Source organism: Amia ocellicauda, chromosome 20, assembly GCF_036373705.1.
Source record: "Amia ocellicauda isolate fAmiCal2 chromosome 20, fAmiCal2.hap1, whole genome shotgun sequence".
NCBI lineage: Eukaryota > Metazoa > Chordata > Actinopteri > Amiiformes > Amiidae > Amia > Amia ocellicauda.
In genome coordinates, this window is record NC_089869.1 from 3124361 (window position 1) to 3151567 (window position 27207).

At 35.2% G+C, this 27207-nt stretch overlaps 1 protein-coding gene across 1 annotated transcript in view; it reads left to right on the forward strand.

The window, feature by feature from the left end:
• The window catches only part of LOC136715967 (catenin alpha-3), a 592813-nt gene that overhangs the window by 157012 nt on the left and 408594 nt on the right, over positions 1-27207 (forward strand). The window contains exon 7 of the mRNA XM_066693394.1: positions 5916-6119. Within this exon, the coding sequence (XP_066549491.1) occupies positions 5916-6119 (204 nt within the window). The remainder of the gene's footprint in view (positions 1-5915; positions 6120-27207) is intronic.

Genomic DNA, 27207 nt, shown 5'->3' on the forward strand with positions numbered 1-27207 from the left:
AATATTGACCTGCTGTTCAAAATACAAAACTGTGGCCTGTGTTCTCTAAATGTATGTCATCATATTGCAAATGTAAAGTTAATCAAGGGTACTAATGTTGCTCCTTTCTTCTGTGAAGGGACTGGAACATGTTAATAACTGTTAATTATATATATTTTTTTACAATATGCCTTTATCTAGGGCACTTACAGTTACCACATTTCACAGAACATACTGCAGTAAGAGTGAGGAAATACAATATACTATACAAATCCTATTTTAAGTAAATTAACTAAGAGGAAGAACAAAATACAGTGCAAAGTTCTATTTATCAGGTGACGGAGTCCAAGTGATCATTGACATTTAAATGTGTTATTCGTGTTATTGTTCCAGTGTAGTTCTGATGGTAACAGTCAGAGTAGAACATGGTCCCATTGAAACAAGCTTTTATGTATAAAAGTAGCAATTATTAATCATTTGGAACAATATTGATTTCTGCTGCAGTGGCCCTCATTATTTTTGCTTTAACCATGAAATCTCTACAGAACAATTGTCCCCAAGGAAGCAACAAACCTAACGTTAAAGATACTAGGTCAGTAATCTTCCATAAAAAAAAGAAAGACTCCCCTAAGCTATGTTTTCTTACTTTTTTACTTTTTTAATGCTGTAGTGGAATTTTGCTAGTAGCCCCAGGCAACTGAATGCTGTTTAATTATTTAAAAAGAGTATGATAAACATATACAATGCAGCACGGTCTTTTGTCATTTCTTAAACTCATTATCATTGGGCTATTTATTTTTTTAAGTGTTACAGAAATAGGATTGATGTGAGAGTGATGTTCCTCCTAGAATACTTAAAGTTCCCTGGTGTTTCATCATGAGATTTGATGCCTAGTTCTCCTTTTATTCATGTTCTCTTGGCAAGCTTCATCTCTTTAATTTTAAAATTAAAATACTGCTCCACTGTCAATTGCATTTTAGTGATGTGGTTTAAATATACTATTTTTAAGTTAATAAGTATGTAGAGTTATTTTATATTTAAGGTACATGCAAAAATATTTGTTTGTTTGCTCAATAATGTGGCATTTGCAATGTTTCATACTTTTCTTTCTTGAGCCCTATTGTTTGTTTTTTATTATTAATTCTTTGGAAAATAATAATAATACATTAATGGCACTACAGTCACTAGATTATAACAAACAAAAAATACATAGATTAAAGTGTTGGAGCTTCATGTGGCAGCCTGCTCAGAGATTAGAGAACAACTTAACCTTCTAAAGTAAGTTCCAATGCCTTATAGTTCTAGAAAATCATATTGCTAATGATTTGCACTCTCCCCCTGTGCCAAGACTACAAATAAACAGACGCAGTAAATACTCTGTAGGGAGCAGATCTCATTAAGTGTTGTTTATAGTGTGGAGATGCAGCTGAGAGCTCCCCCAACAAGCAGATTTGCAATTTCTTCCCATTGTTGCCCATGGCTGGTGGTCTAAAAGCAACCAGAGATGTATAAGCTGGCATAGTACCTCACAAATCATTAGGCCGATCTGCATTGCTGTGATTAAAATGTGCAAGAACTCATGATTATGCATTTCAGATGTGTGTTAAGAGAGGAGTGCATACTGAATAGTTGTACTAATCATTAGCTTGTTATATAAGTTAACTTACTTAAACTTTAAGAATGTGTTGACTCAGATGTGAAGCATTCATTACAGACAATATTCGTTAAAGTTTTTAGTGTAGGAGAAAGACTACTACATAGTCTGTCTTCAGACTTTCAATGCTAAAGAATTAAAGGATGTATACACATATTTAATAATGAAATGTTCTTTATTTATTTTTATATTTATTCAGGTATTTGTGTATGTATTTCTTTTCCAAAATATTAGTGTTGTAGTTCAGGTCTTTGTGAACTGAAAAAAAAGGTTTTATGCAAGGTATTTTAATGGTAATAACAAGTAAAAGAGAGCTTCATAAGCATTACGTTTATTTTGTGCAGTGTATTCTGTCTTTGTAAATGTATTGTGAAGTCTGTAATATTTCCTGATTGCACCGTTCAATGGTATGTTTTGATTTACTGCACAACAGTCAAAATTACATTTACATTTATATCAGACATTAAGAGGAAGGGCAATAAAAGAGATCAAAAGTAGGTTGTATAAGAACTTGCACAAACATTGAGACTCATCTCTTTTTTTCAGTAGGTATAAGAATGTTGTAGAGATTTTGAAAATTACAGATAAATGGGTTTACATCTGGAGGCTGAAAGCAACTATAGTACTATTCAGAAGAAAACTAAATGTGATGGGAGAAATATGAGGATAGAAAAGCATGTAGTGATCAGAATTCAGCATGAGTAGCCTGGAGCAATGCATGACTAGCAGCTCACACTGGAAGACCATATACGTTTCTCAGTGGATGTTATGGTTTGTAAGGAAAATCAAGTTTTAAAACTGTTTGCTATAGTTTTCAGGCAGCTACAGGAGCATACTTTTATTAATATGCATCTTTCCTTTATTAACTCTTGAAACTATTATTTAAATTGAATTGCCACCCAGCAGAGGGCTATCTTCATCCATTCTACAGACACACTGTGGGTCACAACACCATTCATTTTCTTAAATTACCTCATAAATTAGATTTCTATTGCTTATTGTAAGAAAATAAAAAGGGCATTCATGATCTACTCTCTAGACATTGTTTTTGTATTGATTAATGCTGTTGATGTGTTGATTTTTTAATTGTTTTGAATACAACATTGACTAGAGATGCTAGACTGTATTTAGAGGTTTGCATTAATAGGAATCAGCAAATATAGTTTATATGATCATACTTAGGTGATAAAAGACCATTGACATTTAAAATAATATATATCATAAAAGATTTAGTCAATGAAGAAGTAGTGTCCAGTGTATCAAATCTGTTTTGTTGAGCAGCCACAAATCATTGTAAAATAATGCAAATCTTTATAGGTCTCAGCTGTCCAAAATGCTGACATACATTTATTTTTATTTTTATTTTATATGTCAGGATTTGTAAAAGTGAATATCCATTCAGCAGAAACATAGCATGCAGTGAAATTAATATTTTCTTCTGATGTTGTGGCAATAGGGATGCATTAAATCAAATTTCTAGAAGTTGCATAAAAAAATCCGCAATACAAAGCCGATGAAAACGATACATTTCTGTTAGGGAACATTTATGACCTTTTGAATGTTGATTTATTATTTTCCCTCAAATTACATGTGCAATTTGCAACAGGAAATTATTAGAAAGTGTAAAAATATAGTAAAGGTTCAGAAAAGGGGTGTTTGAAGGTTGGCTTTGGGGGGCCGCACCAAACATCCTCGAGGGCCGCATTTTGCCCCAGGGCTGCACTTTGGAAACCCCTGTATTAAATGAAACAGAAAAGCAAATGAGTCATTGAGGAGACATATTTTGAACATTGAACAAAATGTGAATATTGATTGTGATCCGGTAACCACTGGGCTTTACTGGAGTAGACACTGCTGTGCATGTAATAGTATCATGGGTCGTCTATCAATGTAGTTGCTTTCAATTTTCCAAGAGAGATTATCCTGTCTAAAGTGCTTAATTTTCCTGTGTGAAAGAGGCTATGAACACAGAAGTCATGCAGATATTTCTGTCAGTTGAAACAGTTGAAAAATAGGACCCCCCATGATGGAACTGCCATCATATTTGACAATAGATTTTTTTGCATTTTCTTTCAGTATTATTGAAAGCCTCCCTTCTTAATCTTCAATTCAGCTTTTGTCCCCACATTGGAAACAATTCTCAAAACTCATCTGACCATAAAATGATGTCAGGTAACTTACAAGGAATATTTATTATTTCATGTTTAAACATATTTAATGTTGCCTGTCTATATACACTTTTGTGTATTTTCCATCTGTACCATACATATGTTTACTATGTGATGGGTGTGGGTGTGTATTTAAAATAAAAATGTAATTCCTGCCTGTCCATCACAAATTCTAAACCCAGTACCTGATGCCAGATTTCCCTTGCTTAGAAGGAAGATGCCTCTGTCTAATAATAGAGATATATAATTATTAGGTATTGTGATATATATTAATTTATATTTTAGTTCATCCATGACTTCGCAATCCCAGAATTTGCCTCTTCATGCAGAAAGTCAGTTTTTGAACGATGGACAGGGAAAAATGTAAAAAACAAATAAAAAAATGTGGTACTGTATATATAACCACTAGTTGTCAATAACATTTCATATAGTAAGTAGCGGCAATTTTGCATTGTATTCACTTTTAACCACATTTGGCAACAGTCTCCATCATGTATTTTTGATCTGCTATTGCTATCATAGGAGGGACCAAACTAAATAGCTTAACATTGACAACATGATCAGTTACCCACAGAACTTTAGTTCAAAAAGTAAAGTTGGAAATGTATCAGCTAAACACAGGGTGTGGGAGTACACAGATCTTCACGAGGATGGCAGCAAGTTATTTTGTATGGTCTGTAAAAAAGTCTTTGACCACCCATCAACAATCGATGATCATCTCAAATCAAAACAGCACACAAATCAAAAGTCCTGTAGTGCTGGTTTCTCCCAGCCTGAACTCATTTAAAAATGCCAGAGGACATTTACAAGAAACGTACATAAAACAGTGGCTTCTGAGAAAAGGTAGATAATGTGCCCCATGTATGCACACACACAAGGCAATGTTATCAAATGCAAACCAATTGCTTCTTACTAAGCTAAATCATTATCAGTCTGTTACGTGTTAAAGTTGATGCTAAGTATTTCGGATTCCAAGCATTGTTGTGTAGATGTGTAAAGTCTTAGGCTGGGATTAAATCAAAATTTTGACCCACCCGCTAATAGAAAACTGCAGAACTGTACTCGGTTGCGGCTCCATTTTTAGTTAGATGACACTTTCTTCTAATCAGAAATGTAACCGCTATGATGTACAGGTAGTTTGCTATTCGCGGGTGGGTTTTGATTTAATCCAGCCCTTAGTCTCAGTCAGAAAGATTTAAACTGTATCTTATTATGCAGTCACAATAGTCTAGTCTATTTTATAATAGATGTTTAAGGTGATTAAAAAATAAATAGCTGTTTTTGTAGATAAATATATTTAAAGTTTTTCATGTAATGCCATCTAAAAGTAATGTATGATTATGCATTTATAGTTCAGATTTTTATTTTATTTCATTTTCATAGTGATTTGTCATGACAAATGTTAGCATTAGCATTCAAATTGGCAATCATAGTTTTGCGAGTTCATTTTGAGACATGGAAATTGTATAACATTTGAAAATTGTCACCATTTTCTCAGTTTATGCCTTTTAATTGTTAATCTCAGAATTTAAGAAATGTTTCCACAAATTTCAGGAGGGACTAATATTTATAATGTATAGAATTGTTGTATGGCTCTTATGTTTTGTTAAAATGTAAGAGTAATGTTACACATCATATTCCTTATTTTACTCAGATTTTACAGGAAAAGTTTTGTCTTTGACTGCAGCTTGTGTTTGTTTATGTTTAATTTATTAAAGCAAGATAACTAAAATATACAAAGTGACTTACTTTCCTTTTGAGACATTTAAAGCTTTCAAGACTGCTGTTTTTCATCAGCATTGTCATCAATCAAACCTGTGGTCAGTGGTTCTTTTCTTGACTTTTTTGTGCTGTTAAATACATTTTCCCCACAGCCAATTCACTAAATCTTTCCTGCAACAATTTATTGTAACTGAAGCAGTCTTAAAGGTCTCAAGCAGACACCATACTAATCGTTTATAGAATCATTTAATGGAAAAAATACTGACCACTTACATGATGTGTCACACGTCCATAGACAAATTCAGTGTAGCCAACCTATGTTGTGCCAACCTGACTCCAGCTAGCCAGGGTCATGTATGAGAATAAATCTGTTTCCTATTCTTGAATTCCAGACTGCAGTCATCATTGATCCCCTGATACTCAAGGAAGAGACTATCAGGCCAGCCCTTGAGCGCCGTCTGGAAGGTATTATCAGTGGAGCTGCGCTGCTGGCTGACTCGTCCTGCACACGTGACATGCACCGTGAGCGAATCATCACCGAGTGCAATGTGGTGCGCCAGGCTCTTCAGGAATTACTGTCTGAGTACATCAGTAATGTAAGTGACCACATTCAAAGAGATGTTTCAATTTTGTTACCATTATTGTCATCACTGTTGTATATGGCACATGATGCTGGCAAACGTTAGAACTCTGTTTATAAGGCAGATGAATGTGTAACGATTTACAATAAAAACTTATCACCTGGAGTGCCAAGAAAAAAACTGCTGGATGCAGTAGTCTTCAGTATAGTTGTTTGGAATAGCCAAAATATTTCATGTCATGTTACTTTAAGAGACACTGCTTTTCAGTGACAATAAGCCCGAATGCGAGAGAAACATTGAATTTTCAAGATTCTTCTAATTTACTTCTATGAAATGGAGCCAGATAACACTATGTGTGTTCTTTTAATCCCATGGAAATATGCAGTTTATACTCCTCAAGGCGATGTCCTTCTAAAGTTCATGCTCAAAGACATGCAGAGATGCTTGTTGAATACCTCTGGCGTATCTAAAGCAATATATATCTGCAACAGAATCATAAAATAATAATTAAACATGAATTTCCTCTTTCGTTCTGTTCCATTCTTTATATAATAATTGACTTAGTGTAGTCCAGATGTACTGTGTCCAGATACTTCAGCTTAATACTGGTAAACCGGGAATTTGACAAAACAGAATAAAGCACAAGATTGTTTGCAGCAGAGTAGATAGTACAAATGAAAATACATTTTTCTAAAGGTCTTAATTAAAATCCAGTAAATCTTGAGAACTATACACCTAAAACAAAGGGCAGGATTAGCCTAAATCAAAAATGTTCCTGCTGTGTTGGCCCAATGTTCAAAATGAGGACAGCCCGACATTGGCCCATCCGTGTTTTGACCTGCAAATGTTAATTCCCCAAAAGTATCCTTTGCTTTTATCCTGTATTCAGTATTGCTCATTACTTCATTGTAACCTTTCATTGTAAGTCCTGTAACCCTCAGCTTTTTCAGAACACATTCTCGATATTGTAGAAATATATTGCAGAAGAGCAGAACTACAATCACACTTTCAATGCTATTGCTTCATGTTCTCTCCCCCTGGTGAGGTACGAATGCAGGAAGCTTGAGAGAGTATTACTAAAATTTGTATTATCCAATATTATCATTGCAAAGAAAATGTGAACACTATTCTGTTTTTCACTTCTGACAAATTAGTTACACATTTAAATACATTCGCTACAGAATGAATTAACCAACTGGCTATATATTGTCATTTATATTTACTTTAAACCATTCCGCGATACAGAAAATAAGAAACCTATCATTGATATTTAAACATATATATATATATATATATATATATATATATATATATATATATATATACAGTTAATGTGTCATACATACAACCTGGTACTTCAGACAATTTAATATTCTACTTTTCAGTACATGTAAACAACAGTACATTTAAATATTTTAATAATAGTCACGAAAGTGAACTTACTTGAAGTAATCTGAGGAGATGCCTTTCCTCAATATGGTCTTGAGGAAGAGCGCTCAAGCACTTTCAAATAACGAAGCTGGGAACATTATTGACAGTATCAAATATATTTACTATGATTATTATTCATACATATGATATTTTAAAGTTGTATTGGTCCATTTAGTAAAACAAGTTGCACTGATATCTGTCGGCGTTTAGTCAGACATGATCCATCTCCCTGACCAACCATGCCAACCATAATCTGACATCGGCTATAAGTCACCCCCCGACTGCAACTGTTGTCCAACCATGCCAACCATATGCCAACGTCGGCTCAACTTCCTGTGATATCTGGGCACTGTATTGTTCTGCACTGCTACATTGACACACACACACACACACAATACACAAAGCAGGCTCGGGGGGCTGTCGGATATCCCCCGGACATTATAACAAGGTGTACTGTACAGAGTATTTATGTATGAATATGCAATTTAGACGATGGTACAAGTATAAATAGCTGTGTAACACAATGTGTTAAAACATTTAACACACTGGTTTCTGCATTACGTTGTATGTCAGTGTGGCCGAAGTACAAACATTCTTTGGAGAGAATATGACGTGCTGTGTTTATATGCTTTCCTGAGCCCTCGCTGCCTCTCGTAGGGACCATCTGTGGCTTCCGCCCTCTGGTTTCTCTTCAATAACAAACACAGTGATTAGCTCATGGTGCCTCTCATGATGCCCGCCCATCTCAGAAACCACACCAGCAACACACATCTCATCCCCATTCACAGTGCTGATATTTTAGATTTAATTCAGCGAGAAGCTGAAGTTATACTTTTGTCCAAAATTATTTACTTATAGTTGAATGCATGCTTACTATAATCTTCACAGGAGACTAAAAAAGGTAGGTCTTCCTGTGTGGCAGTTAATGCTTTTTAAAGCAAAGGTGGTATTATATACTAACTGCAGAGGGCTGCTTTACACAGGGAACACTATTGAAAACAAAATGCTTAAAACAGGTTTTATTTGATATTTTGGCTGAGATAGGGAAATTAACATGGAATCTTGACATGACATTAAACATTACATTCAGCATAGTGGATTGTTTTGTATTGAACTAGCAACTAGATGTTTGCATTTGAAATTGAATGTTTTATTCAAACCTACAATGGCTGCTTGTTCTGATTACAGGTTTAAAAATAACTGGACATTTGAGATAATAGCATATGAGTACAGACCTTAGAGTGCCTGCTTTCTCTATGATTCTGAATTAATTTACCTATAACAGGGTGTTAATGTTGTTTTCCATGAGCAGTATATTGCTTATTAGAATACAAATTACAAAATATACTGCCGAAGAAAATATTTAGCAGTGCAGCAGTGTGAAAACATGTCAGCAAAGATTAATAAAAACTACCATGGAACAAAACATATATACATTTTGAACTGCACTTCGGCTACCTGTTTAAATGAATGCTAATTACAGAATTACAGTACTGAGGATTCAGGAAGTAAAATATGTAGATGCAGTCTTGATTAGAAATAATCAGCTGAAGAAAACAAATCCATTTATTAATGCAAAATGTGTCATGCATCATTCATATTTTTGGGGTAATCTGAGGTTTACACCTGCCACTGTTGTCCAGGCCTTACTTTAGTACATTAATCCAACACTTATGAAATGCTCACTCATTTGCAGTTACCATCAAAATTAATTAGCCTAGTACCTTCCATATGGGGTGTGTTACTACCATGTTTTGTTCTTTTTTTCTGGGAACATTCTAAAATTTTAAGAAAAATGGAAAACAGCATTTTGTGTCAACAAATTGTACAATAAATACTTAAATATGCATATCTGTCAAACACAAAAACATGGTAAAACTTATTTTCACTTCAGTTATATTAAACTACTCATGGTGAAATAAACATCTTGGACCATGGCTGTGTCTGAAATTGAAGTAGTGTATTTGTATTGTCCCTGTCCTTAGGGAGGGCTCTTATACCCACTATTTGCCCTAACATATATCCAGTTGAATAGAATATTTTGAATAGAACTCTTTTCTATGCACTTTGCAGATGCTGAGATATGGCCATTCTAGCACATCAGTCCTGTGAGGAAATGGTGTAAATACACGCATGTTGCTGAAAAGGAAAATAGAGTGCAGAAAAGCATCTCAAAATAAGAATGTGTTAGCAGGCCAGTGCTCCATTTTGTGTAATGGCTCTGTGCATTCCAAACCTGCATGCCATTTTCCATTTCCCATCATCATATCATTTCAGTTGGAAGAACTTCAACTGTTGCAAAGGGGCATCCATGTAGAGAAACCTGTTAATTTACATTGAGAGGACTGGACTAGAATTGACCTTTCTAAGCAATATACATAATTGATACAAGAAGAATAGCAATATAATATTCCTTTTGAACAATATTTTCCTTCATATTCAGAAGTTTTGTCTAGGTTTTCTTCTTGGCTGGTTTGTCTAAATTCTCTTCTTTTTATAAAAAACATGTATTGATTTTTATATTTTTTACTATGTTTTTGCTTTCTCCAATTTAAAATTCTCCCCAATAAATTATTTCATCTTAGAGAGAGGTGGCATATCTTAACTGATCTATTCTTGGCTTCATTGATCACATACCCAGAAGAGTTCAGTTTTATGCATTAAATTAATCAACCCACATATCTTTTCCCTCTAACTTTTGGTGTCTATTTTCAAGCTTAATGGGCTAGTTTAGTTTTTTTATTCTGAGAAAATTGTTTAACACTTACTTTTCATTCAGACAGACTTTGGCTTCGCAGCTGGCAGACTTTTCTTGACCTTTTCAGTCGGGCTAAGTTGCCACCAGTGGTGTGAGCTGGCATTTTGTATAATACAATTATTAGATGTAACAATTTGAAAGAGATAGGATTAATTAATTATTTAATGTAGGAGTTAGTAACAGGAAGGTTTAGAGTTTTTAATTTAATGTCTTACATCCTTATCTGGGCTGAGGGTTGATTTAGGATTAAACTAAAGATGCCCACCATGTATTTGTTCTAATTATAGCCATGACCTCAACCCTAGCCCACACCAACAGTTTATCTTAATGTGCATATTTAAATCTATTGTAAACTTTTTTTTTTTTTCTACATTGCTATACATGCAGCTTCCACATGTGCAATTGAGGCATTTAGGATAGAAAAATACCATTCACCATATGAAACATAGCATACAAAAAATAAGCATTATTACTTAAATTAACAATGTATTTTAAAAATCAACAAATAATAGATACAGTTAAAGCTTTTAAAATATTTTGCACTTCTTGGAATTGTGTAAGGTAACCACTATCTCCCATAATTCCTAACACACCTGACTGAATCCAGAGTTGTAGTCAAAAGAGGTTGACTAGCTGTCTGAAAGATTCCACATAAAATCATATTGGTTGCTGCTGGGTTTTCTCTAAATTTTTCACGTAGTCAGAAATATTTAGCTACTATTGTGGCTAGGGTTAATGTAATTTTTGGGCCAGGCTGACATAAATTAAATTTGACTGATGACTTCAGCTTACAAAAGCCACTTGTAAAATAAGCCTAGTTTAGCCTAGTTATAAATCAAAATTTGCAAAAGTCAAATATTACAATAGCCCTCAAGCCGCACTTGGCAAAACAAACTATGGGTACATATTACATGTGTATGTGATTGTAATGATTGCTTACCTTCATTATCTTGATGAGGACTTTCTTCAGACAGAAGTGGTGTCACCATTTAACCAGATTATCATACTGTAAACCATTACCACTTGGTGTTTCCTGTGAGAGAGAAAGTAACGAAGCATAATTACTGCTGAATATATTATCTTGATTCTTCTGAGAGATTCACAGTTATGCAATTCATGTTTTTCATGCTACAGTGAGGGATTTTTTTTTTATTTTGTACGTTTGCCCACTGACAAAGAAATGATCAGTCAATAATTTTAATGGTAGGTGTATTTTAACTGTGAGAGACAGAATAACAACAAAAAAATCCAGAAAAACGCATTTCAAAAAAGTTATAAATTGATTTGCATGTTAATGTGGGAAATAAGTATTTGATCCCCTATCAATCAGCAAGATTTCTAGCTCCCAGGTGTCTTTTGTACAGGTAACGAGCTGAGATTAGGAGCACTCTCTTAAAGGGAGTGCTCCTAATCTCAGCTCGTTATCTGTATAAAAGACACCTGTCCACAGAAGCAATCAATCAATCAGATTCCAAACTCTCCACTATGGCCAAGACCAAAGAGCTGTCCGAGGATGTCAGGGACAAGATTGTAGACCTACACAAGGCTGGAATGGGCTACAAGACCATCGCCAAGCAGCTTGGTGAGAAGGTGACAACAGTTGGTGTGATTATTCGCAAATGGAAGAAACACAAAATAACTGTCAGTCTCCCTCGGTCTGGGTCTCCATGCAAGATCTCACCTTGTGGAGTTTCAATGATCATGAGAACAGTGAGGAATCAGCCCAGAACTACACGGGAGGATCTTGTTAATGATCTCAAGGCAGCTGGGACCATAGTCACCAAGAAAACAATTGGTAACACACTATGCCGTAAAGGACTGAAATCCTGCAGTGCCCGCAAGGCCCCCCTGTTTAAGAAAGCACATGTACAGGCCCGTCTGAAGTTTGCCAATGAACATCTGAATGATTCAGAGGAGAACTGGGTGAAAGTATTGTGGTCAGATGAGACCAAAATCAAGATCTTTGGCATCAACTCAACTCGCCGTGTTTGGAGGAGGAGGAATGACCCCAAGAACACCATCCCCACCGTCAAACATGGAGGTGGAAACATTATGCTTTGGGGGTCTTTTTCTGCTAAGGGGACAGGACAACTGCACTGCATCAAAGGGACGATGGACGGGGCCATTTACCATCAAATCTTGGGTGAGAACCTCCTTCCCTCAGCCAGGGCATTGAAAATGGGTTGTGGATGGGTATTCAAGCATGACAATGACCCAAAACAGCCAAGGCAACAAAGGAGTGGCTCAAGAAGAAGCACATTAAGGTCCTGGAGTGGCCTAGCCAGTCTCCAGACCTTAATCCCATAGAAAATCTGTGGAGGGAGCTGAAGGTTCGAGTTGCCAAACGTCAGCCTCGAAACCTTAATGACTTGGAGAGGATCTGCAAAGAGGAGTGGGACAAAATCCCTCCTGAGATGTGTGCAAACCTGGTGGCCAACTACAAGAAACGTCTGACCTCTGTGATTGCCAACAATGGTTTTGCCACCAAGTACTAAGTCGAAAGGGGTCAAATACTTATTTCCCTCATTAACATGCAACTTTTTTGAAATGCATTTTTCTGGATTTTTTTGTTGTTATTCTGTCTCTCACTGCTAAAATACACCTACCATTAAAATATAGACTGATCATTTCTTTGTCAATGGGCAAATATACAAAATCAGCAGGGGATCAAATACTTTTTTCCCTCACTGTATATACACTCACCTAAAGGATTATTAGGAACACCATACTAATACTGTGTTTGACCCCCTTTCGCCTTCAGAACTGCCTTAATTCTACGTGACATTGATTCAACAAGGTGCTGAAAGCATTCTTTAGAAATGTTGGCCCATATTGATAGGATAGCATCTTGCAGTTGATGGAGATTTGTGGGATGCACATCCAGGGCACGAAGCTCCCGTTCCACCACATCCCAAAGATGCTCTATTGGGTTGAGATCTGGTGACTGTGGGGGCCAGTTTAGTACAGTGAACTCATTGTCATGTTCAAGAAACCAATTTGAAATGATTCGACCTTTGTGACATGGTGCATTATCCTGCTGGAAGTAGCCATCAGAGGATGGGTACATGGTGGTCATAAAGGGATGGACATGGTCAGAAACAATGCTCAGGTAGGCCGTGGCATTTAAACGATTCCCAATTGGCACTAAGGGGCCTAAAGTGTGCCAAGAAAACATCCCCCACACCATTACACCACCACCACCAGCCTGCACAGTGGTAACAAGGCATGATGGATCCATGTTCTCATTCTGTTTATGCCAAATTCTGACTCTACCATCTGAATGTCTCAACAGAAATCGAGACTCATCAGACCAGGCAACATTTTTCCAGTCTTCAACTGTCCAATTTTGGTGAGCTTGTGCAAATTGTAGCCTCTTTTTCCTATTTGTAGTGGAGATGAGTGGTACCCGGTGGGGTCTTCTGCTGTTGTAGCCCATCCGCCTCAAGATTGTACGTGTTGTGGCTTCACAAATGCTTTGCTGCATACCTCGGTTGTAACGAGTGGTTATTTCTGTCAAAGTTGCTCTTCTATCAGCTTGAATCAGTCGGCCCATTCTCCTCTGACCTCTAGCATCAACAAGGCATTTTCGCCCACAGGCCTGCCGCATACTGGATGTTTTTCCCTTTTCACACCATTCTTTGTAAACCCTAGAAATGGTTGTGCGTGAAAATCCCAGTAACTGAGCAGATTGTGAAATACTCAGAGCGGCCCGTCTGGCACCAACAACCATGCCACGCTCAAAATTGCATAATCACCTTTCTTTCCCATTCAGACATTCAGTTTGGAGTTCAGGAGATTGTCTTGACCAGGACCACACCCCTAAATGCATTGAAGCAATTGCCATGTGATTGGTTGGTTAGATAATTGCATTAATGAGAAATTGAACAGGTGTTCCTAATAATCCGTTAGGTGAGTGTATATATACACCGATCAGCCATAACATTATGACCACCTGCCTAATATTGTGTAGGTCCCCCTTTTGCCGCCAAAACAGCCCTGACCCGTCGAGGCATGGACTCCACTAGACCTCTGAAGGTGTGCTGTGGTATCTGGTACCAAGACGTTAGCAGCAGATCCTTTAAGTCCTGTAAGTTGCAAGGTGGGGCCATGGATCCATGGATCAGACTTGTTTGTCCAGCACATCCCACACATGCTCAATTGGGGCCAAGTCAACACCTTGAACTCATTGTTGTGTTCCTCATACCATTCCTGAACCATTTTTGCTTTGTGGAAGGGCGCATTATCCTGCTGAAAGAGGCCAATCCCATCAGGGAATACCATTTCCATGAAAGGGTGTACATGGTGTGCAACAATGCTTAGGTAGGTGGCTCCTCATCTTCAAGAAAGCTGATATAAATAATAAAAAAAAAAAAAATATATATATATATATATATATATATATATATATATACACCGATCAGCCGTAACATTATGACCACTGACAGGTGCCATGATAACGAGATTATCAGTGTTATTCACGTCACCTGTCAGTGGTCAGAATGTTAAGGCTGATGTGTATATATATATATATATATATATATATATATATATATATATTAATTATTTATATCAGCTTTGTTAAAGATGAGGAGGGACAACCTTGGCGGACCTTCTAAAAGTGTTGATGTGAAGTGAAATATATATATATATATATATATATATATATATATATATATATATATATATATATATATATATTCACTATTGCTAGGTATGTTATTTCACAAATTTTGTATGATGTGTGTCTGTGTGTTTATGTGTGTATGTATGTGTAGATAAATATTATATAGGCTATATATTCCAAATACCAAAAATGATTGCCACTCCCCATGTTGATTTACAATGAAAAATTCTAGGGTTTCTTTCAGTCTTTTCCATCAAATACAAAGAATATCCTTCAATTTTACCATTGTAGTGGCTATTATTACCCCAAAGTCTATAAAGGTGAGATGACCAAGCTTAAAGGAAATTGTCAATTTTCCAAAGTTGGTTGGTGGTGTTTTCAATGCTTGGAGACAGAATGGCATGTCTTAAAACTTAAATGGGATGTCTTATGAAACTTAAATGAAAGACAATTTATTTTGTTTTATTTTGTATTATATTATTTCTTCAAGACTATATCTGATTATTCCCTTCAAAAAAGTAACGTAGTTTTGCTAAGCTCCTGTACAACCATAACTGTCAGGGCTGGTGGGCATTCATCCAACACTGCCTTTATTTTCTTTAGTATATGATTTTATTTAATTTGGTATTTACGGATCTTTAATCATACCTTGTTCTTTAGCAGCTTGTTGTCCCACTTTTTTTTTGTACTTGCTACAGTCTCCATTTCAGAGCTAGTTGTGTTTTTATTATTATTTATTATGTATTTATGTATTTGTAATATTTGCATCTATTTAAAATATAGCATTTTCATCCTTGATGTTTTATACCTTCAGCTGATTTTTGCCATGGGGATATTAAACAGCTGTTAAATGAGATATTCTTCTAGCATCTATCACACTAATCGAAGGCTTTCCCTTCTTTAATAGATTCATTAGCACTTTTGTCTTTCTTTCTATTAGACATGAAGATTGGCTGTCTTTCCTGGAATATTTGAACTAAAGTGATGCTTTCCATTGCAATATGATTTCTGATTTGAACTTACTGAAATTATTCCCAAGAATTGTATTTAAAATGTCAACTTTGGACCTTTACATACTTATGGTTTCTATGGTAACATGGTCTAATTTTTACACTGGGCCACTTATACTCTTTGTCAAGGTACTTCAGGTTTCAAGTGGGTAGTGGTGGGGACTGGTCAAAGGTTTCATGCAGACAGCTGAAATATGTCCTTGGGGAAAGAAAAAAAACATTGTCTTGCTGTCTCAGTTGAGAAATGATGAGAGGCATATTTTGTTATGGCTTCTGTACCGACCTGTCTGTCATTTATTAGTGCTTTTAATGGTGTAAAATTGTAGAATATAAAGACTGGAAAATGTGGATGTTATGGTGAAGCACTGAACATCAGTTGACGATTCACATACATTCTTTGTTTTTTTAGTATTTGATTAATATGAATGTAATAATATACATTATTATAAGCCACAATGAAAATTATTGTTATTATTAAAGTGGCTGCATTTTTGTATCTGTCATATATTTCTGTATGGCTGCTTTGAAATACTATGGAACTACAGCACTACACATTGTACAGTGTGTGTATATCTCTTTAACTCTTGGTGCTATATGCATACATTTTTTTAAGGGTATTGTATTTATTTATTTATTCATTCGGATGAAGACTATATATACACCGATCAGCCATAACATTATGACCACCTGCCTAATATTGTGTAGGTCCCAAAACAGCCCATACCTGTCGAGGCATGGACTCCACTAGACCTCTGAAGGTGTGCTGTGGTATCTGGCACCAAGATGTTAGCAGCAGATCCTTTAAGTCCTGTAAGTTGCAAGGTGGGGCCTCCATGGATTGGACTTGTTTGGCCAGCACATCCCACAGATGCTCGATTGGATTGAGATCTGGGGAATTTGGAGCCCAAGTCAACACCTTGAACTCGTGATTCATCAGACCAGGCCACCTTCTTCCATTGCTCTGTGGTCCAGTTCTGATGCTGCCCATTGTAGGCGGTTTCGGCAGTGGACAGGGGTCAGCATGGGCACCCTGACTGGTCTGTGGCTACGCTGCCCCATACGCAACAAACTATGATGCACTGTGTGTTCTGACACCTTTCTATCAGAACCTGCATTCACTTTCCAGAAATTTCAGCTTCGCTCCCCACGTGCATCAATGAGCCATGGCAGCCATGACCCTGTGGCCAGCTCACCGCTTTTCCTTCCTTGGACCACTTTTGATAGGTAGTGACCACTGCATACCAGGAACGCCCTACAAGAGCTGAAGTTTTGGAGATGCTCTGACCCAGTCGTCTAGCCATCACAGTTTGGCCATTGTCAAAGTAGCTCAGATCCTTACGCTTGCCCATTTTTCCTGCTTCTAACACATCAACTTTGAGGACAAAATGTTCACTTGCTGCCTAAAATATCCCACCCACTGACAGGTGCCATGATAACGAGATTATCAGTGTTATTCACTTCACCTGTCAGTGGTCATAATGTTATGGCTGATCGGTGTATGTCTACTGTACACTTAGACAAGAAACATTAATGTTTGAAGTTCAGGCTGTGGAACCTCTTTTCCCTATATGATATGAGGTTAAATGTAAAAAATTATTCATAACAGATACAATAAAGCATTTAATTATTCTCTCCCTCAACATGGTCAGTGTATTAGTTTGTGTTATATAAGGATGTCAGGAAGCAAAGATCACAAAACTGCATTTTTGATGTATGTAAAGCCTACATTTTCTTTTAATTTACTATTAGAGTGATATATTTTCTCAGTACACACCCAAAGGCAAGCAGATGTGTGAATGTATGCTTGTGGAAAATGTGTATTAATTTGTTTTGATGTTTTATTAATTCTAGCAAATCTATGAAAGGGGTTCATAAGACAGATTTCAAATTGTCTAAAGGAAGAGCAGTTTCTCATAATTTATTTTTAAATGTGAAAATGAAAATGAAAAAATGTGACCAGTCCCATGCCTTTGTTGTGCAAAACAGGAGAGACGAGAAGAATTTTTTTTTTGGTTTTAATACTAAGAGAGTTTATCAATGCAATAATAATTTTACTTAATCCCATTTATGTTTCTGTAAACAATTTGCAGCATCATCATTATTTATTTAATCAAGCCCTTAATCTAGAATTCCAAAACAATATCCTGGCAAATTACCTGGCATATTACCTGGCATGTAGTTTAATTTGCCTACAAATGGAGAAATGTCACTTTAACTAGGGCTGGAAAAAACATTTCAAATTAACTGGAGTTTGTTATTGTTTAGACCAGAGTAATAAATAGATAGAGGAAGCAATTGACTTTATGCACTGTAGCTCATAACTCACTATTTGCAGTGAGACTCTCAGAGGCTGTCAGAGTCCCTCAGAGCTTTAGCCATTGATTGCATAATCAGTTGGTGTGGAGTGATGAATGGTTCTCAGGAACCCATCATTTTAAGTTGTAGCTGCATTTGTTGTGCTATAGATAGAGAACATCCCTTCCTTATCTGAAAGTCCAGTGAAAGTTCACATGGCTCATTTGTAACTGATAACGTCCATTGTTTTCACATTTGTCCAGAAGAAGAGAAAATCACTATTAACTTAAATCATTACACAGATCTTAACAAAGATTAGAAAAGGGGAAGAAACATTCAGAATATATACATATATTTACCAACTCTCTCCACCTGCATTTCTGTTACAGGTTACAGCACAACCTTAAATAAATAAATAAATACAAAATCACATCATTAGAGCATAACAGCGTCTGCCATGCTGTATAGTTACAAACTCATCACTTTATTTATTAATAACTGGATTTTAAGATTTTAACATTTTACACTTCTTGTGTGAGAATTCACTTTGATGAAAACAGATTTAATAATGCATGCATTGAACTTCTCAATTTGTATTATTATTATTATTATTATTATTATTATTATTATTATTATTATTATTATTATGCCAGTAGAGGTTTATATGATTAGATGATGCCTGTCTATTTAACTATGAGCTATTTCTGTAGGCGAGTATACATTATGTATGTTTGTCTTCCTGTCATATTTTCACACAAAAAAAATCAAACATATAAGGCAATTAATCTATAGCCACTTGAAAAGAATCTAAGCTAAATTCAACAATATTCACATTTCTAGAGTGCTCCTTAGATACCAGAGCAGATCAATATATTTTTATATGAAATCGAAACTTGTCTGCAAATCAGTGCAAAAGTCAGTCAGTCATCATAAATATGAACAAATGGATATAAGACTCCCATTTTAATGAAGAATGTGTAGCCTACATGGCTACATCCATAAATTATTAAGAATGACTTCTCCATGACACATGGTTATATAATCAATACATTAAACAGTAAGGAGTTCATGATTAAAACATAATAATAATAATAATAATAATAATAATAATAGAAGAAGTCTGGAGTTCTTAATCAATTGGTTTAGAAAATAGACCATGCACTTCACGTATTTTTAATTTCCAAATTCTTCCAAGATCTGGTAGAAGACTGAGACCATTCCTTTAATGTAATTAGAAATATAGAAAAGTATATTCGATTGAGTGGATAATCCTGTCAAATGATGAAGTGGTGAACAATAATTCTGCTCGTGCTTTTAGATAGGAGTTATTTCAAGCAAGCACAACATGATCCAGAAACTGACGAATGGCAAAAGCTACCAGTATCTAAAGGTACAGAAATACTATGCCTTTGAAAATAATAAAGAACACGTGTTTTAATTTACATTACAGTTCTTAACTGTGACCTTGGCAGTGTCCCCCATTGGTAACCTTCAATGCAAAAGATTCTCCCTTTTGTGGCTACAGCATCTACTGGGGCACTGACCTCAACTAGGTTGAAAGGGATTTTATTCTGATCTTGCAGTGTATATAATTGTCCACTTAATAACAAGGAATCTGAAGCAACTTCGATGTCTCCAGCATTGCTTTTGTTAAGAGTGTTTTCATTGTTCATTACTCATTTACCCCGAGGCACTGCAATACCAGTGTCAAACAGCTTTTTTTTTTTAATTGCTTGCTCTTACGTCCTTAGCAACACACTATAGCAACACCCTTTTACAACATTAAAAGCATGAGGTAGTAGTACATGATTACTCCATTCTGAGTACTTTTAAAAATAGCAGCAGGCTTCAGTTTCCCATTATAGTCTACTGGCATTTTGACAGTCCACTATAAGCTACTTAACAAAGTAATAAATGATATTTGGAAGCAAGAGTTCTCCAGAGCAGACAACACAAATTCATGCTGCATACCAAAGTTCCTATGTATTTAAAAATACAAGAAAGGCTTCATCTCTTGTTCTTCTGTTTGTTTCAGATTGGCCTCTAAATCATAATTGTGTTTTCAAAATGTGTTTATGTATGTTCTGTTTCACCAGCTTGCAGGATGGACAGAGGTCTAAATGTGAAATTAGTATAATATAAACATGTTTTTCATTAAAAGTCTTGTGTCGGTAGAATTGTAATTTGTTGAATTGTAATAAATTAATAAAGCATATAAATTGCTCACACATAGCTAAGAGGCTGTAAGAGGCTAAAATTGCCTAAAATACATCCTTCAATTCTAAGGGCATCAGGACTGGAGGCTGAAAGACAGACCTGCCTCCAAGCTTCACCGTAGTTTGGATGTTCTCAACACAAGCTTAATTTTTTTGCATCAGAGGTGCCACTAGTCTACCTCCAAAAAGTTGAATTACTGTTATGTACACTAGGTGTTATCTGATTCTGTGTTATCTAAAACCAGGTGAATCGGTTTCTTTTTACTAAACTGAATATTAGTGGCAGTTCAACAGGTATGGACATATTTTGAAACTACTGTATATCATTTTATAAGTGTTCTCTGATTTAAGCACCTCTCTGCCCATAATGGCCTCGAGTCAAAAAGCAAAGAAGAGCAAAATAAACTTGTTTATTATGATCTGTATAGCAGAATTTCCATTCCCTCTTTCTATTCGTCAGTTTGGTTTGAAAAATTACTGGGGATACTTAACATTACATAAATATTGACAGTTGTCTACACTAAAAACAAATTACGAACTACACTCTACAGTAAATTACTGTAACATTGGTAACCATTACATTACCCATTTGAAATTAAAATATCAGGTTAAATGTATTTTTCCAAAATTAGGAAGCAATGCTTTGGTCACAAAAAGACAGCATCTGGAGATACTGTATAGAGACACAAAAAGCATTATTTTGCTTTTTTTACACTGATATTGTAGAATCAGGTCTGGAACTAAGAAAGGGGAGACTTTTTATCCAGGATTAAACTCGGAAACCTGTCCAGCATTGCCCCAGCTTCAGGCCACAGAACTGGCTCAAAGATTTGAAGCCTGGCCAACCCTACTAGAACTAAGCAAAATAATGCTGTAAAGTGTTTTGTGCCAAAGCGCCATGTCGCTTTAACAAAACACATGATTAGAATGGCCAAGGTGTCTTTTATAGTGGCAAATATAGTATCACCATGTGATTACCACCCCCATTCCCTACTTTCATAATTTAATTCCCATATCAGAGTATTACATTTAATAATACTCTAATCCTCTCATTTAACAACAATCTAACAACCTTTTTTCCTGCTCGCTCAGTGGAATTTCCATTTGATTTAGTTGAACAACTCAGCAAAGCAGACCTTCAGCTTTCATTGCTTTGGGGGTAAAAATATTAGCATATATCAGACATTTTGACATACCTATGAATAATGTCTATATTGCATACTGTACAATCACCATTTCTTCCCCTTGCATTAAAATTGTCAAGTTTGCTCAAAAGAAATATGTATTATTGACCCACATGGTTTTGTGATTGCAATATAAAGTAGCATGTATAATACAAAATTTAGATGATTTATATGAGTGCTTGAAACAAGATTCCCCCCTCCTCTTTCCCAGAGATGGAATTAAAATTGCTGATGCTGTGGAAATGTGAATTATTTCCATTGTGGTGATTGATAGACTTTTTACACTTGACTAGCTGCTGATGAATTCTCATTCAATACCAGTTTGCTTTAGGTAGAATTTACCCATTAGGGCAGGCTTCGAATAGGCCTACAGAGGATGGAGTGCTGCAAGGAGAGATTTAACTTAATATGGCATGTTTGATCAATTGATCATTTCACCTGAAATGTATTTACTGATGAAGGGTTTCTGATGTTCAGATGGATGTCATTATTATTGATCAACTGTTTAACACTGATATCATAATGCCATACAATGTAAAATCTACATAGTAACCTAATACCATTTACAGAAAAATCTTGTGTGTCAAAAATTGTGGATTTCTCAATAGAATCACAACTTAAAGATAATGATCAATACACCATTATCATATAAAGTGTTATATAACAGACAGAAATGTAATATTTTGTGACAAATGAGAAAGTTACCCCCTCTCCCCATTCTATGCTTTCTAATATAAAAATGTCTTGGTCAAGGTATAGTCAAGGGCCAAACATCAGAAGGGGGTGGGGGGGGAATAACACCTTCAAATGACCCTTTGCAACACACACACACACAATTCTGTGAATTAGTAATATACCCTGTTGCTTATATTTAGTACATTCATTTGACAATGTACAAAAATAAAACATTTAAAAAAATGTAAATATAAGTATTAAAACGGTTTCAAACCACTTTTAATTTTAATTTGTTAAAGATTATTGTAGGCATATAGATAAACATAATATAAACTTTCAAGTCTTGCCCTTGTCCCACAGTGCATTGCACAAAATGAATGTGTAAAAATTAGGTCAAAAAGGATTGAGGAATTGTGGGTGGGGGGTGTTGGGGTCCTACCACAGAAGATTTTGAAAATTGGAGACCTGAAATGCGCTATTCTGAGTCATTTCAAATTTGAAAAACATACCTCAAAACCTCCATGAAATCAGGCAGATTTGGACTCAAACATATATTTGCTTCACAACCACATATCACATATCAACCGAGATTATACATGCAAACTAGACGCTGTTTCTGCTGCTTGTCAATCACAGAGTAATTGAAATTGGTGAGGATGCACAATTCTCGATTTGTGCACCTGTTAGAAATATATGTCTTCATTGGAAATAAGCTGTTTCCATCCCTGATGTACACAGTGATGCTCTTGTCCCAGTCCAGAACATGTATAGAGACGCCTGAACCAAGAATCTGCGAGCAATCAACTGACTAACTGAACACGAGCTCTATATAGGACATCCCATATTAATACATAACATCTTATTGGCTAATAACCAGGGAGGGCTGCTACTAGGTTCCACACAATAACAAACACTGAGTGGAAACCTCCAGAACAATACATTAAAAAAAAAAAAACAATCATGATAATAAGTTAATTAAAATTATTTTTGCGGTCCATTCAAAATCGTCTGGCGGTCCGTATTTGGCCTGCGGTCCACCTATTGACTACCCCTGCTTTAAACCCTGAAGAGTAATAGCAGTCTTATGAAGAAATCACACATATATTACTTTCTGTAAACATTTACATGAACAAACTTTGGAAAATACTTAAATGCAGTATTAGAAGTCTTCATGAAGAACGGAAGGGAAGTGTACTTGTTCTTTTAAGAGACAAGTTTAGTGTGAGTACAAAAGATCAGACTAAATATGATCGTGGTTGTTTATTCAACTTCATATTGTGGCTTTTCATGGCAATAACACTGAGTGTGACAGGAAACCAACTAGAAACAATGTGGCATCTTGACTGAGCTATTTTGGGTAACTGGTTTAATTAAAATGTACTGCTCAGTTTAAGTGCACATCATGTAATGTACATAATTCAACTTTTAAAATTGGAAACTTGTCTTGCATGTAAAAATGGGAATATGCCTATTTCTCCAAGTTTCAACTTTTGCTTTATATTCTTGAACGACTTAAGCATGCACAAGAATGGAAGACATACCGTGTTATGACAAATGTATTATCTACCAAACAGAAAAGATAATATGTAGATCAATAAATGTAGTCTTATAATTCAGGGCAAATCATGACTGCCACTTCTAACAGACATTGAACTGAATAAAATTCTGTTATAATCCAGTATATTTTACAATTAATTATAGTGGAGTTTGACATAAAATATATCAGATGAGTAAGTACCTGAAGGTGTTGTTGGTCACAGTGAAGATGATATTGGTTTGTTGACCAAGAATGAGAGTCAATCACTTCGTGAATGAACCACAGCTCTTTTCTTGCGCAACGGAATAAAACTTTCACACAGCTGCTAATAGAAAACTACACAACATTTTTTGTTAGATGCTACTTTCTTCTATTTTTTAATGTAAACGCCATATTGTACAGTTTTGTAATTTGCTGTTAGTGGCTGGTTAAAGTTGTAGTTAATCCCACCCAACAATACAGTGGGAGTAGTCCCATTTTTGCTGTATTAAATCAAGAAAATATCTGTGAGAAAACAACTTGCTCTGCTCTTGCTTTTGTTTGTTGTTCTCAATATGAGAATATGGGGAATATGAAAAAATGCAATATTAGAAGTTCTTTCCTTGAAACCTTGTTTGGGATCCCTAGATAAATAATTTACACCAATGTAGAAATTGAGAGATTATAAACAGGATGTGTACCTTTTTAACACTGAAAACGTTTTTTTGGTAATCAGGAATTCATTTAATTTTTAAGTAATTTTAAAACATATATTTATTGATTGTTTTCTCCAAAACAGTTGCTGGGTTTGGAAGATGCTCATGTGGTGACAACAGAAATCAAAACAATGCATGATTAGGGTAATAACGAATAACAAGACATTTGTATTGCATTTCCAGAGCATTCATGGGATTCTTCTGAGTGAAATATGTCAACTTATAGTGAATTCCACTTTGTTTGTTTTGTACTTCCTTAAGCAGGTATTCGCCTGATCATGCACATCATGTTTGATGTATTTAATGATAAAATGTGCTCTGTCGACAGACATAACTTAGCTGGATTCTAATTTAGTGTAATCATGATATCATATACTAGATCAGAGCTTAAATAAACATAGACAAACCTTGACCATGTTTTATAACAATATTTAGCCCAGTTTGGGAATATTTTCATAGATACTAGCTCTATTTCATTCCTGTTCATGATTAAAATGAACAGAATGAAGGACAACTACATTTTCCTAATGTCTTTAGAGGGCATCATACATGCTTACTTGGTTGTTTGTGAATGTAGCAGAAACTTTTCTTATGCATAAGAAATAAACATTTTTAAAATGAATCCCGGATCACAGTATTGCATGACATGAAAATAATTATTTGACACTTTTTCTGGGGCTGTGGGAATTACATACTCTATTTCCCTTTATCAAAATGTATTGCTGGACATTGTAGAACTGTGCAATTAGCCCATTAGAATTCTCTCCAGCTGTCCTATCAGGTTGCTTGCAGCTTAGTGCTGAATACAAAGCAGCACTGTAGGGAATGCATGATGCTTACTGGATCAAGACAGCATTATTGTAAAGATGAGATAGATGTCTTAGATATTATGAGGGTATATATGAACAGCTAACAAATTCAACAATTCTCTCTCTCTCTCTATTCTCTCTAAGAAGTTGTTTTCTTTACAACTTGTTTTGTAACACATTTTAGATCATACCTTCTAATTAAAGTTGGCTATAATGCATGTAGGCTATAGGTCTCTTGCCAATTTAAAATTAATAGTTATTAATTGATATTGAAATCGAAATATATTGTGCTTTCAGTGCAGAGTATGATACTGAAATGGTCTGACACTGAAAGGAGGATTTTTAGAATAGAAACATCTTTCGAAAAACAATTAAATGCTTTTCCCATGTTTTAACTATGTATTTGGAAGCTTTTCAGTATTTTTGCTTTTAATGTTTTTTGCAAATTTTTCCTTTTCCTTTCTCATTTTTCACTGTTAAACATTAGAGCAAGTTATAATTATAATAATTGATTAAATATGATACTAACAAAAGTACAAATTAATTTGTTCAATTAACACTTTATTATTTTTATTAAGATATGAGGAACTCTTTATACAGTTTCAAACAGCAGGAAGACAAGAGACATAAACAATAAACAATGCCTCCTCCTCCAAGATGAGAAATAGTGAATTCACTGAGCTTCCTGCAGAGGCAATTATTCTTTATTCCTGAACAGGGCATGATCAATCATGAAAAGTAACAGTTCAGATCAGTAGACTACTGAAATATATTAAACGGGTGAAAAGGAAAGTTTGGAAAAATCCCTTAACTGTATCCTAGGCCGGCAGATAATGAAATGTTTGGGGAGAACTTATTTTTTATTTTTTATTTTACAATATGTAAAGAAATGTGGTGTAAAGAATTGATATACTGCTGTAAAGTAGACAAGGTTCCACATCATTTGGATGTATTTTTGGAGAAACAAGTCTGTGTATTTCACTGCATTTGGCACATGTTTATTTTTTAGGTTACCTGCAATTCTTTTTCTTATTTATTTTGTTGTATTAAACCCTTTCATCCATAGAGATCCTTCAAGGCTGTAAGGACTCCATTATAAAAAAAAAAGAATACATGGCAGTATGCGATTGAGACAGGATTGCGTGTGTTGGACACAGCTTTAGAGCCTGCCCTTTGAGGCTTTACATTCAGCAATGACCATGGAATAGCAAAACATTTTATTCACTAGACTACATATATCCCAGTAGGACAGGTGTGCTGTTCTCTGCATTATAATGTATTGCATTGTGTTTATATGCAGATGTATTCAGTGTGTAGTGTACAACTGCTCCATACAATGAGACAGCTTTTGTTCCAATTGTATTTAAAAGACCTTAACAATATATACAATTAATCAATAAACTTCTTTCTATTTTTGGTTCTCTAAATCTGACATAATATATAAAGTCACAAGGCAGTTTTTTTTTCCCCTTTTTTATTCATTATGGAATTAAACAAATGTGTTTAATTTAATCTAAAATTAGATAACATGTTTACAACTTTAAGTTAACAAGTTAATTGCATTTATCTGCAGATATGTGAAAGAAGCTGGCTTTTGACTGAAATGCTTGGAATTTCAATAAAATAAAATATATGAAAACACCTGGCTGAAATACCTATTGAAATTAGGTATGTATTAAGTGTCTTTAGCTGGGCTCAGATAACACTCTCATTGTATCACATCTAATTGTCATTAATTAGTGCCCAAATCCAAGATTTCATTATCAAAATTATTATCATAATTAAAAATGAGTGTAGAAATATGTATGCAATACAATGAGTGTGCTGAGTATGGTGATGTCGGTTTAATCCCAGCTGTTAGTTTTGTTA